Genomic DNA, 15,041 nt, shown 5'->3' with positions numbered 1-15,041 from the left:
TATAAATAAATAAATATCTTGTGTAAAATTGTATCATATTTAATAGTATTTCGTTGTAAAATTTAATAGTATTTTATACCCCTTAGCTTTAACATCAAGTATTTTTGATAAGCATAATATATTTTATCATAAAACAATAAAATTCATCATTTTGATAGACCACAAGATTTAAATGCTGCATGGTACAAATGGGCCCGAATCCTATACCCACATTTAATGTACATGCGATATCTTTTAAATATAGTACACCTTTCTCGTGTACGAAATTATCTTTCATAAATCTTAGTAACCGTACACATATCTTGCGCACAAAAATAACATACACATAACCTGTGTATAAAATCATTCTCTCGATACATAACATTCACTTTTCATTGCTATCATAGCTTGGCTTGGTAACCGACCTTAACATATAATGGGCATAATAATATCCCCAAAACAGAACATCTCGTCTGTATAATAATCATATAAACTTCGAAGTACTAAACACCACACCCACTAGCCCTTCCGTCTAGTGAACATTCTGGGTGGGGGTGTTAAACCCGGTAGCTACCTTTAGGATTCGCGTCAATTAGGCGTGCACTAATTCTCAAAATTAGTGATGTTCCCTAATTCTTAGGTTACCAAGCAATAATAATCAGGGGAAAAATATTCATATCAATTGTGGCAATTATCACGTCCACATAATTCAATGGTGGCAACTATCACGTCCACATAATTCATTCGAGGAATGTTTTGCTTGTGTCTATCTCGTCAAACATTTATAAAAGCATTTCATGTATTCGCAGTTCAAAATGTATTTCAAAAGCATTTAATAAAGCAGTTGTAAAAGTAGCGCATGTATTCTCAGTCCCAAAAATGTAAAGAGTAAAATGGAATCAAATGAACTCACAATATTGTATTTTGTAGTAAAAATACATATGACGACATTGAACAAGTGTAGGGTTGGCCTCGGATTCACGAACCTATATCAGGTACATATATTAACACATATAACTAACATGTAATAATAATCAACTAGTTTATATTTAATTAGTATATATTTGTTATTTCAAAAGTTACATATATATTTATTTTGTATATGATTATTTATACATATAGTTATACTAATACATATATATCTACATAATTAGTATTATATTGTTAAATCAAAATTTGTTATATGTAAATATTTATGTTAATAATGTTTTTAGGTTTAATATATAATGGATATGTAATATTAATATAGTTATAGTATATATAATAAGTATATTTTTATATACTAATATTTAAAATGATAGTTTTGATAAAAATGATAATTTTAAATATAATGATACTAGTAATAATAAAAATAATAATACTAATGATAATTCTAATAATAATATTATTAGTCCTAATAATCTTCGTGTTTATTTCCTAAACTTATAATTATAACTTCTAAACTTTTAACTCATAACTCATAATCATAATCATAATCGTACGTATTAACATAATTGTAATCTTTTTCCATAATCTTTACCATATCATCTTTTATTAATTTCATAAAATAAATGTGTTTATATTATTAACATGATCATAAACATAACAATCTTAATAATAATAATAATAATAATAATAATAATAATAATAATAATAATAATAATAATAATAATAATAATAATGATAATGATAATGATAATGATAATAAAAATAATAATAATAAATATGAAATCTACCTTTAAAGGCTTAAAAAGAATAAACTGCCAGAGCCGGGACTCGAACCCACGACCTCACGTTAACCCGCAAACCCCCTTAACCATTCCGCTAACCTTGCTTTTCTGATTAAATCCACCACCCATATATATTTAACTCGTTTATTCTGTTTCTATTTCTTCTTTAAAAAAAAAAAAAAATCAAACGGCAAAATAATCAAATTATATCATTTTCTTAACTCTAATCATCATCATACTTGCATGCGTACCATCGTCTTTCTCATAATCAAACCATCCTCAACATGTTAACCATCATTAACATCATAAATCATACTCATCATCATCATCTTATATCGTTTCTTATCATGTATTACCCGATCACGATTTTTATCATATCGTTATCATCATTATCAGACTCTCGGCCCATCAATACAATCAAACACACAACCCAATAACAATTTCTATTTGTAAAGTTACTTAAATAATAAACGGCCCAATATAAGCTTGTGATGTCCGGCCCAATAAAAAAAATCCAGTTTAATAACCCCCTTTTTGGGACGTTTTTAACTGCAAGTGGGATTTAAGAAGAACATGTACCCATCGTTTTCAATCTACTGTACACGTATCATCTCTATATCTTGAATACCAACACGTTTATCTACTCATCTCGCTGTATCAATATAAACACTCTCGTACAGCTGCTGTAACAGTATTTCAGCGAAAAGGAAGAAGAAACAGGAGCGGTAGTAGCTGTAAAAGTTGGGGTTTCGATGCATTTCATGTTCCCTTTAAACCGGAACAGTAACAGTGGTGCAGTAGCACCCAAATAGTGATAAACGGGTCATAAAGGTGAAGGTTTTTGATGGTGATTCAACAAGAAGAAAGGGAGAGAGTGAGAGGATGAGAGAGATAGAGAGTGAGAGAGAGGTGGTGATCGATCAAAGTGTGAAGTGGTAGTGATGGCCAAATATGGTTGTTATGGTTTGATCGGAATATCAATAGAAACACAACAATGGTAGCAACCTAAAATCATGTTTGTTTGTATCGGACTATAACAGTGATTCGATGAGGTGGTTGTGATTGATGGTAGTTAATAGGTGTTAGTGATGGAGGTGATGGTTGTGAACCGAAAGTAAACAGAGAAAGATGGTGCAGAGGGTTGTCGATGGTGGTTATTTATATGATGAAGATGGTGGGTGGTTGCCGGTTAGGGTTAGAGCATCAAGTGGGTGATGTTTTGGTGATCATAGAAGATGAGCAAGATGGGATTTGTATTGGTGAACTCGGTTGTAAAAGTAACAAGTAGTTGCAGCAAAAAGAACTCATTGTGTACAGCTATCAATTGGTGTTTAGATGGGTTTGGTAGATGATTGAGCAAGTGGAAGATAAAGTTTTGTGTTTTTCAATCTAATGCACATATATCTATATCTATATTATATAGAGAGAGGAGAAGGTATATATATATATATATATATATATATATACACACACAATTCATGTATCATGCACGAAACAGTAATTAGATATTTAATTCATGCATAGTGAAGCAGCCAACAAGTTTGTAGTCTTCTTACCGACACTTTTTCCATGAAGTAGTATACCGTGTCCATTGCTAAACAGTTAACGTATAAAAGTGTCCCTAAAAATCCCAAATTTTTAGATTAAATATATTTAATTATTTCACTCATTAACTGTTTGAAACCTGATCAAAAAGGTTCGATAATTATTTATTTTCTGTTCCAATTTATATGTACGGAGTACTAATATTTAAACTTAAAAAGGTAAAAATATTTTTAATAAATATAACATCTTCGTAATCGATTTACAGTTCAACTTTTATTTTAGTCCTTCATGAACATGTAATATATCTATATTAAAACTAACAAAACGTCAACCGAGTGTTACTGACGTTTACTAATTAGGCTCGAAATCATTCATTTTCAATATACACATTCTATATATATATATATATATATATCAAATCTTAATTAACAAGTTTAAGTAAATAAATATATTAATTATATTCTTTTAAACAACTAAATATAATATTATATATTTACAAGTAATATTTATATATATATTTTTATATATCTATATATATATTTCAATATATATGTAACTATTTACAAATAGTTGTTCTTGAATCTTCGGGAATGGTCGAAGGTCAATTGAATATATGAAACAGTTCAAAAATTTTGATATCCAACCTAACAGACTTTGCTTATCGTGTTGAAAATACAATATCTTATCGAGAGTTTGATTTAAAATTAGTCGAAATTTTTCGAGTCACTACAAAAGTGATAATCAAACGTACGTTGGCAGTATCTCACGTAAAATTTCACCACATACTGCTAAGTCAAGGATGAAATGATGAATTATACTTTAATATATATGAATATGTATGTCGATTTAAACATTTGAATGGATATTGGACTCATGAATCGATTCATACCATTTATATGTGTAACAAACAAAATTCATCTTTTCTTCCTAATAAGATAAAAAAAAGTGTTCAATTTATGCAAAATTGCAAAACATTATATCAATTTCCCATATAATTAAATCGAAATTAAATTATATAGTAAAAGAAAGCTTCCAATGTGATAATAAAGTGTTTTTCTATTGGTGGTTTGCTATCAATATTATATTGTACCTCACCGCCAACTACCCATAACACCCATATAACACTCTAAAAATACTCGCCACCACTGGTCTTCGTAATTTAAGAGCTCACTATAATCTTCATATAACCAAACTAGGAAACTAGAACACTAATGCTTTTTATTTCATAATGCTAAATGATACAGCTAAATCATCACAAAATAGTATTAGTTCGAATTATGTCTAGAACGAATATTTAGTGGTGACCAGAAAATGATTGGAAACAATCAGAGAGTAACTTTATTGAACTGCGTACATCAGAGTATAAGATCGAGTTACTCGCATTACCGAATAATTCGAACAAGAAAAACATTCTACCTTCTTAAATGATAGTGATAGTAACATCCTTAACGTAAACGATTTTAAATTTGTTTCAGCTAGTCCAAAAATAGTGTAAAAGTTAGGAAAAAAAATTCATAACCGACCCGGTTGGTTTGACTTTTATACGTATCCGTAGTTCAGCCCACGATCGCACTTGCTATAATTGGGCAAACCTCTTTACATTAGCATCATCAAAGATCCACCGTCCATTCTTAATAAACGGTGGCAAAAACATCTCAACCGTTGAACAAATATTAGCCCGCCCAGTGTCGTCCGTGACATGGCAATTAAACTCATTTAAAATCCGTATTTGAAGTCCGAATCACACTCGCGCTGCTCACACCACACTATACCATCAATCAAATCAAACACCATTTTTCGCCTCTTTATTTATCTTCAGAAAATTAAAAAATTGAACTCAAATTAGCTGCTCAACCGTTTAATTCAGCCAGCATTTACGTGAGTTTCATTTACTTCACTTCTTTATCTATTCAATTAAGCTTTAAACAACGTAAATTTTTAAATGTTTGCTTGATTAATTGTGCGTAGAAGTTGCATTTGTTATGTTAGGGTTTGTTACGGTTATTATGAGATCCGATTTTTTTAATTAATTGTATGCTCATCGTTATCCAGCTGTTTGCTTTGTATGTAAATTTTGTTTATGTATGTTTTTGATGCATTTGCTGGCGCTTTATCGAATTGAGTTCTATTGTATTAAATGTTACTGGTTTTTATGATTATTTGTGCATAGAAGTTGCATTTGTTCTGTTAGGGTTTGTTAGGTAGATTATGAGATGTACTTATTTTAGTTAATTGAGTGCTTATTGTTATCAGCTAAAATATGTATATGTGTTCTTATTGTTCGTTTCATATTTAGTTTCTGAAAATTGAAGTTGTGAAAGACATGCATTTACTATCATATTTGTATAGTAAATTGGTAATATGGTATGTGAATTATCCTTGCATGGTAACAACATTCCCAAATACCGTTGAAGCGGGGTACGGGGAGGTAAGGGGAGGTAAGATGTAGAGAGTCATGCCCCCAAAGGGAGACCGCTTGCTGAAGGACCCTCTAGCGAAACATGCAAAAAAAAAACATGCATTAATATTCATATCAATATTATATTTATATTTTATTATATAGTAAATAGTAATACGGTGATATATAATTTGAGGTTATATTATACATGTACCAGTGTATGTACTGATGCTAAATATGTAATAGGCTTAAAATGTTGTCTTCTAAGGGTGTTACACTACGTATTGTGGTTTAATATTGATGGTTGGTTAGTTCTAACTTAATGTATTCAGATATGGGTGAGAAAGAGGCAACCACTGACGTTGGTGAGCCGGTGGCTAACGGGACTGTGCCACCGTCTAAACCAGACAATGATGTAAGCGCGAAGAAAAATGAGGAAAAGAAAGGAGTTGATGAGATACATGAGGATACACAAGATGATGAGAAGGTTAATAACAAAAAAGTCAATGTTGATAAGGAAGGTTCTGAAGTAAACAAAGATGAAGGCGGAGAAGAGAAAGCGCTTAAGGACAATAAGGAAGAAATGGATAATGAAAATAATGAAGGCAATAATGAGGGGATGGAAGATGATGACGAGGAAAATGAAAATGAGAAAAGTGGGGATGAAACTTCGGATGCCACTGATTCAAAAGAGGTAAAAGATAAGATGGAAGAAGTGGAAGATGCGGGATTGAAAAAACGTGTAAGAAAGAAGAGCGGTGGAGAAAAGAACCGTAACAAAAAGGTGACCGATGAGAAAAAAGGTAACAAGAAGGTAACTGAAGAGAAAAAAGGCAATAACAATAAGATCTCTGAAGAGAAGAAAAAGAAAGGAAAAATTTTAGAGCCAAAAACGCCTGTTGGTCCAACAATTGAGCGACCCGCACGACAGCGGAAATCTGTAGAAAGGTTGGTTGCAATCATTGACAAGGATGCTGACAAAGAATTTCATATTGAAAAGGTTGTGTTGATTAGTTTACATATTTATTATTTCTTTTTTGGTCTTTTACGTTTTTAAGGTCTTGTCTATGTTGACTAATTATTTATTGTTATTATTGCGTTCAGGGCCGTGGTACTGCTTTAAAAGATATTCCAAACGGTAAATTTTTACGTGTTTTTAGTGCTGTTCATTCAATGTGCTTGTAGCATCTGTTAGTTTGCTATGCACTTCCCAATTCTTCAAATAATATAGCATATTATAATCTGTACTATATATTACCACATCGTGTGTTATTTGCTAGATTACTCGCCCTATCAAAAAGATACTATTTATATAATTCGGGATATTTCTTTGCATTCTCATTTGGTTCTGGGTGCATAGACCTATAGGCACCGTTCTTGTTTATTCAAGTCGTTCATCATGCTTTTTATTCTTAACAAAGTCGCATTTTCGACGTCATTTTATGTTATATATATTGGTAACTTCAAGAGGTATGTTCTAGTCTTTTCAACTTTACAAATTTCGGTAACTTCAAAGATTTCTTTAAAGTGCTTGACTAAGAAATCGTTGTTTTGCGTTCGAAACAAATAAATAAACTCTGAAATTGATGGTTTATTTATTACTACATAATACTACAATTTCCATAACTGAATAACCTATTATTTTATTGTTGTGATGGAATAATGGATGTGATCTCATAAGTAATACGGAGTAATTGATTATATCAACTGCACATAGATACTTTAAGAGTTTAAGATGTAAAATTTATTATTTCAACTTAATTTCTTTGCGCACTTTCCGTATGAGTAATATCTAGTTTTGGAATTAAAATATTCGATCTTGCATGTTCAGTTCTTTAGTGCATGAGATTTTGCTAATCTATTGTAAGGGTTTTCCATAACATATTGTAGGCCTGGCACCTCATAGATTTATAAGGACATCTCTATCTTTCTATGTATGTTCAATACATGCTTTTTTAAACCGTATTAATGCGTTATCTACTAAGATAGATCACGCGTACCAGATTACTATATCTGAAGGAACCAACCCATTGTACATTTGGTTGAGATTTGATACTATGCGTATGCACTCTAATGTTGTGGTTCTCAACTTCTCACTGAGTTATTGGGGTCTCAAACTTTGTTCGCACTCGAAGATGTACGAATGGCAGAATATGTAGAATTTACTTAAAAGTTTATTTAGAAGTTTAATATCTGGAAATCTCGATCTCGATGCTTTCTTTTAATCAGTACAGATCTATGCTTCAAGCAAGTTCATTACATTAGGATATCATAAATGGCAATCACATTTTTGTTAGATTATATGCATGTCTATTGCCGACTGCTGTCTTTCGGATGTTCTAAACTGAGTTTTTTTTTTTTTTTTTTTTTTCAGTTTCTTACAAGTTATCAAAGAGGAAGGTGGATGACACACTTAAACTGCTCCATACAATTTTATTCGGGGGAAGGAGAGGAAAGGTAAGGGAGCTTCAATTGATAATGCATATCTATAAACTCACATGATCTTAACACAGTCTAGTTTTGTTTTTAGAGTTCATCTCGATAGGCATATTCTAATAGTAGCTTTTGTTTTTTTTTTTCTTTCAAAGAACTTTTTTTGGTCTGTCTAAATTTCTGCTGTTTTTCATTGGCTGATAGTGAGGAATCAAACAAGCTGTAGTGATGTATTATCTATTCATTCCTTAGCTGAGTATGTCTTTATAAGGTCTTTGGATTTGTATAGGTGGCAATTTTCATTAATTATCAGCTTAATTCTTTTATACGATCTGTAGTTGGCAAGATGGGTTGGGATGTGGGTAAAAGCTGGTTGTTCTTCAAATCCGCTTGAAATTGTTTGTTTTTGGTCCTACATATTTGAGTCTGTTAATAAATAGATAATGCATTAAATCGTAGTACAAAATAACCCTAATTGGCGCATTGATCTGTAGATGGGTCCAATTTGCCACCTCTAGTATCAGTAAATATATCTAAATCGCCTACTTGATCAGTAATTGCTTTTAAAAATATCCATCAGGATTATGTTATCATGCATTGTCATTGAAATTAAATTTTTTTTTTTTTTTTTGAAAAGCAAGATAATTTTATTGATAAGGAAATGATACAAAGAGGATTACAACATGAGTAACACTAATTTGAGCGAAACTCGAGGACCTATACTAGATATAAAGTAAGAAACTAACAAGATGTAGAATACCCTAATTTCGGAGCAGTATTATCAAACTTAACATCAATCACCATTACCCTCATCATCTACTAATACATAAAAAGGATTGTTTGTTTCAATTCTATCTTTGGAATATGTCTTATTATTACCTTCACCATCAATGCCCTTCCCTTTATCTCTTTTCCTTAAAACATTATGATTTCGACTTTTCTGGGACTCCACATTCCAATCTGTTTCCTCCACATTAATATTGTCTTTAATACCATAATTATTCTTAACTGCATTTTGCTTGATACCTTTTGCTTCTGTTGACTGCCATTGACTTTTATTATTATCAAAATTCAACTTATGAAATACACTTCCTTTCTTACCAACTGCTTTAGAGCCGTCCTCAACACACTGGTTATTTAAATCAACTGTTTCACCATCATTGTTGATTTTCAAAGCGTCTTTTAACACTTGTGCAGATACTTCATCTTCTGTTTTAGGCCTAATTTTACAAGTATTAAAAGAGTGCCCAAACACTTTGCAATGAGTGCATAAAGGCGGTTTCCATTGATAAGTCACCTCAAGTTTACCCACTTTGGCTGGAAAAGAACCAATCACAGGATAGGAAAATTCGACAAAGCTAGGAAGGTCATCAGCTGCATTGACTTCAGTCAAAACTCTAGCAAAACCTAGTCTTCCACTTTTACTCAAACATCTCTCTGAAGTAACTTTGTCCATCAACATAGGCCTACCAATACCACTAACAAGTTTACCTATACTTCTGCCACTCCATAGTTCAATGGGTATATTGTGAATGCAAATCCAAATTGGAACTTTTTCAGGTTCAATTTTTTCAAGCCAAACCCCAGGTTCCCACTGATTCACGAAAAAAGGAACATTATTAACTAACCATGGACCACTCTCAAGAACCTCCTTCATACCCTTTTCATTTTTAAATTTGCATAAATAAAATCCTGCAGCTGTTTTGATGATTTCTTTAAGGTCATACCTCCGCCACATTCTACTTAGATGGGCATTAACAACCCTATAATCCATAGAAGTTCCAATAAAATACCCATATAATTGAAGAGAAAATGCACTACCGCCCTTCTTAACCTCCTCAGCGGAGAAAACTACTCTCTTTTGACCATTAGACATTAAAATAGGAGGAATGAACTCCATTTTTAATTCTTCTTCATCTTTGTTTTGTTTTAAGAAGTCAGCAAAAGTGATGTTTGGATTTACCCATGCTCTTGAGGTTTTAGTATTTGTATTGCCTTGCCCATCACTAGTCTCTACCCCTTCCATTGTTGTAGATTTAATTCCAGAAACAACATTATCTTTATCACCACTATTAGTATCCTGCGTATTCATTAATGTTACATTGCCACCCAATGTAAATTGGGAGAAATCATCAGGAACAAACTCTCTAAAACCATCATTCTTAAATAACTTAACAACATTCTCAGCAGCAGCCACTAGGTTTACATCAACCTCATTATAACTACCATCTTTTGAACTCTTAAAGAATACAACAGGACTAGCAGAAACAGTCGGTTTAGCAACAGCAATTGTTTCACCAATAGATTTAGCAATAATATCATCGTTACTAACTACAATATCATCAATAGAATGATCAGTTACAGCAGAATTCTTACCATACCCACCTTTCTTCCTGTTACCCTTGCGTTTTTTAATTACTTCAGGGAGTATTCTTTCATTAGCAGGAATAGAAGAATCACCAGCATAAGGAACAAATTGAGCACTCTTCTTTTCTTTAGACGGATCATCCCCAACATCAATCAGCTGGTTCGCTTTACCCTTCCTCTTTCTAGAACTATAGGTTTTCAGAACCATCCCCTCTGAATCACGATTATCCTTCCCAGGTTGTTCAATTGGCACATCTCCCTCGTTCTTATTTGGCTGATCAACTTCATCTACCATCAGATTGGAACGTACGACATCATCCATAATCTGAGATGAACGATCCCCATCAGAATCAGATGAAGACACTTCTCCACTTTTAGAAGCCGCATCCGCTGTTCCACGACTAACCGATCGGTTTCGCAAAACCCTAGTAGCAGTCGCCGTTATATCTTGGTACTTTTTCTTCTTCTTGGACACCATGATACACGATTACGCTTAAAGATAAAAATTATACTGTACCTTAAGTGAATGAAGATTGTAACTTCGTAAGTGATCTTGAACAGCAAATTCAAATCGCCTTCTTGAAATATCACAGTTGAAGAACCCTTAACTCGAACAGCAGTGACTTGATTTACTCCCAAAATTAAAGATCGGATGAATTCAATTCTTCAACTAAAAAACCCTAAAATCGCGAAACCCCTAAATTTTGGAAGAACTCAAACCGATTGATTTACCTGTGGAATACCAGCATGCAAAGCTGCTGCTGTTGATCCGCTAATCCCAATAGAAATACCTTTACCTGGTGACTGTTTAAGATATTTTAAAACTCTAAAGGCACAATTCAAGTGTGACACTTTTGGTGCATGCATAAACTGACTCAAAACTTGTACAGAATATGAAATATCAGGTCTAGTGAGTGTTAAATATATCAGCTTTCCAATAAGTCTTTGTCATTGAAATTAATACAACTTGCATCAAGTCCCTTCATTTGGTACACCACCGAAAAAGTATATATTAGTCCTAGCACATTCTTCTTTAACTTACAGACTTTTGTGTTTGACCATTGTAGGCTTCGGAGGTCAAGAGTAACATGTCACGGTTTTCTGGCTTTGCGTGGAATGAAAATGAGGTAAAAGTAAAATATCGATAGGAAACTATTGTTCTTTGTTCACATGAATAGGCCTCTTACTTACTTTGGTTATCATACTTTAGAAAGTTTATGTACCAAGTCTGTGTACACTGGCAATTTTAAAAGGAAACCTTAAAGCACTGTTTATCAAATAATGTAAATCCCATAAATATGTGTAGATGCAGATTTCATTGATTCTAAGATACACATATTATTCCAATTAGAAATGAAAGACTATATCAGTTGTGGATATATCTGCATATAGGATTTACAAGTATACTATGTAACGTACGATTTGAGTAATCATTTTAGTGACGTGACTGGATTTTGAAGGGGTAAAATTTTATATTGCAGGAAAATCAGAAAGTTAAAGTTCAAGAAAAACTTGATAAGTGTAATAAGGAGAAGTTGTTTGACTTCTGTGATCTGCTTGACATACCAGTTACCAGAAGAACTGCAAAAAAGGTTAGTGTGGCTCTTTTGTTATCATATGGATTTGCTCTCAGACTCTCAGTTGTTTATCAGACTTATGAAATAACTGAAGTTAGTATATTCACTGAACTTATGAATCGGTTGATTTGAGTTGTTTGTTTATCATCTCAAACCGGTCAATATTAAAAAAATAACTGAAGTGTTTCAGTGTCAGCCTTTAATGCATACATGATGCAACATCCTAAAAAGTTCTATTATAGATTTGAATTTTCATTGTAAGGAATTTGTTTCTGCAATTGTAAATAATGTGTTAATTAGTTACTAAATATATCAAATAGATTGGACAACAAATGTATAATGGTAAACCCAACCAGACCTGTCTTGGTTTGAACCCTTCATAAGTATTACTAGTTTCAACACGAACACTTTTTTACTCGTTACCCGTTGCACCATATTTTCACTTCTACTTCAACTCATTGGTTTTTACTGTAAGCTTTCTTTTGCATCACACTTAAAAAATTGGGTCTTCACAGCACAACTATCATTATACATCATTGTGCAATACTATGATTCTGTTAAAGGTAATTAAGACATACATATTTGCAAGATAAGAGGACGCATGTTATTAATCATGAGACAAACCTTTTGTTTTGCAATATCTAGTTAAACCAGAATGAACTTGTGTCTACTTTGCATGCAGGAAGATGTTATTGCCAAGCTTATAGATTTTATGTTGCTTCCTCATGCCACAACTAATAAGTTGATTGAAGAGAAAGAACAGGTAGGCCATTTCATCCTATGCTCCCAAAAGTGTTACTTGCTATTATTGGTATATTACAGTAAATAGATCTTATATAATAAACATATTCTTCAGCCAAGCAGCAAGCGCAAGAGGTCGAGCAAGAAAAGTCCAACTTCTGATGCTACACCTTCAAAAAACTCATCAAAGGTACCCTCTTATTTCTATATGAAATCACTTTTTCGTATGCCAATGATGTTCACTACTCACTAGTAAAACAAGGGTGTCTTATATTAAGCCCAAATGTTTCTGATGACATGATCCTTCTCCTCGGGGTTTGTTTTGACAGAAACCGAAAAGTAAAAGTGTGTCTGAAGAACATAAGATGGAAGACTCTGAAGAAGAAGAGGAGGAACAGGAAGAAGACAATGAACACGAAAATGTGAATGGTGGTTCAGAGAAGTCTGAAAGTGAAGAACATGAGTCTGAACCTGAGTCTGGAGAAGACAGTAAGAAGCGAAAAAGGAGTTCCATTGAAACTATTTCCAAAAAGGAATCAACTTTGAAAACTAATTCAAAGAAAGAAGCAACACCGAATAAGTCTACTTCTAAAAAGAAGACACCAACTGTTACTAAATCTAAGGATGAAAGTGACCCCACACCAAATACCTTATCAAGAAAGAGAAAAAATAATGTGGCTGATGCGAAGCCTCCGACTCCCAAAAAACTTGCTTCCAAAGAGAAAGCTGGTACGCGTAAATTGTCTTACTTTGTCCTAATTAAATGGGTTCTTTAAAGATGGCACTATCGACTCGTTTACTTAAATGGGTTCTTTCGTGTACATCTATAACAGGGAAAAAGGATGTTAAAGAGAAGGATAAACCAAAAGAAGAAAAGCAGAAGCCTAGTGACGATGAACTCAAAGATGCAGTCAGTGAGATCATTAAAGAAGTTGATTTCAATATTGTGAGAATCTATTCCACTTGGTATTTATTAGTTGCAGTAAAGCAAGATTGTCTAGATGTCTATTGATCTGGTCAAATTTCATGATTTCGAGGGGTCAATCTTGGTCTAATGACATTGAAGTTGACTTTTATAGGACATAGTTAAGACTGCTACACATTTCTTTGGCCATAAGTCGGTCATAGATAGATTATTAAATAATTTTCAAGGTAATGACATCTTTGAATTAGTCTCTTAGTATATTCTCAAGCACTGACTATGTTGCATTTCTTTTTTCTATTTTGCAGGCAACCTTTACTGACATTCTCAAACAGCTTAGTAAGCACTCTTCTTTTTAATCAGGAACAACATATGGTTGAGTTGTGCTGTAGGTTATAGTAACTAGTGTGCATAATAACTTTTTATTTGTTTAAAAACTTTTTCTTGGTTCTTTAATGGGTCTCGGTCTTGTTAGTTTTTCTTGTATAAGCTATTATATCCTTCCACGCCAAAGTGACACTTTAGACTCACTTATGACCATGTGTCAGTGTTCACTTGGACTATTTTCTATTTATAACGAAGAAACGAGTCCAATTGGTTGAAAGTGGCCCAATTTAAACCATTTTTGCATGCAGTAAATAGCTTTTTTCAGTTGTAGAATGGAAAAGTGTAAGTTTTGTAATGACCCTTAACACACATAGAAAATTCGGATAAAAAAATGTTTCGGGTCAACCTGATGCGACATGGTCCATATGATCTGTTAATCTGTTCACTTGTCCATTTTGGTCTCTTTTCCTTACTCAGTTGCCCCTTTGTTGTATTAGAGTTGTGCACACCCATATGTATGTCTGTACTCATTGCTAATATTCACTGTCATTGTCTTCAAAAATATTTTAGATAAACGATTCAATACGGATCTCACACCAAGAAAGGAGACTTTGAAGTTGATGGTTAAGGATGAACTTATTAAGATAGCAGATGAAGAAGATGATGATGAGAATGACGTCGAGCCTGAGAATAATGGAAAAGTTGCATCGGGCATAAAAGCATAAAGGCATGTTGATAATCACATAATGCTAATCCTTCAATAAATTCCTGTTTTCTTTTGTTTTTGTGACCATGTAGTGTTTATCTCCTACAACTATCTGTAATTTAATGTTTTAGTTGGTCTGCTTAGCTGTCAAATAATCAACTTTATGTTCACTAGAAATAACCCTCTAGAGATAGAAGTAGAACTATGGAACCGCTTTAGTGACTATGTAGTGATGCTTAATGTGTATACATGGGCATAAATCTTAGGCATGTTTTGTTTTATGGATCCTTTTCTTGGTTTTAAGATGATAAATTTACTTTTGTTGGCCTTTATCTAA

General features: G+C 32.8%; 1 protein-coding gene across 1 annotated transcript; it reads left to right on the top strand.

Moving 5' to 3' along the window:
- The first annotated feature begins 4,992 nt into the window (after positions 1–4,992).
- On the top strand, positions 4,993–15,041 carry LOC139857374 (DEK domain-containing chromatin-associated protein 4-like). The gene is made up of 12 exons (XM_071846121.1): positions 4,993–5,111; positions 5,964–6,631; positions 6,736–6,769; positions 8,006–8,088; positions 11,499–11,558; positions 11,913–12,023; positions 12,691–12,771; positions 12,865–12,939; positions 13,079–13,478; positions 13,583–13,695; positions 13,980–14,010; positions 14,569–15,041. The coding sequence occupies exons 2-12, from the start codon at positions 5,966–5,968 to the stop codon at positions 14,721–14,723; spliced, it is 1,809 nt and encodes a 602-aa protein (XP_071702222.1). The 5' UTR covers positions 4,993–5,111; positions 5,964–5,965; the 3' UTR covers positions 14,724–15,041.

This window comes from Rutidosis leptorrhynchoides, chromosome 7 (genome assembly GCF_046630445.1).
Source record: "Rutidosis leptorrhynchoides isolate AG116_Rl617_1_P2 chromosome 7, CSIRO_AGI_Rlap_v1, whole genome shotgun sequence".
Lineage (NCBI taxonomy): Eukaryota > Viridiplantae > Streptophyta > Magnoliopsida > Asterales > Asteraceae > Rutidosis > Rutidosis leptorrhynchoides.
Note: the sequence above shows the minus strand (reverse complement) of the source record. Positions and strands in the feature narration are given on the sequence as shown.

Coding starts and splice junctions, on each gene's coding strand:
- LOC139857374 (XM_071846121.1), top strand. CDS start 5,966: ATGGGTGAGAAAGAGGCAACCACTGACGTTGGTGAGCCGGTGGCTAAC. Junction 12,024..12,690: donor CCAGAAGAACTGCAAAAAAG/GTTAGTGTGGCT, acceptor CTTTGCATGCAG/GAAGATGTTATTGCCAAGCT. Junction 13,479..13,582: donor TGCTTCCAAAGAGAAAGCTG/GTACGCGTAAAT, acceptor CATCTATAACAG/GGAAAAAGGATGTTAAAGAG.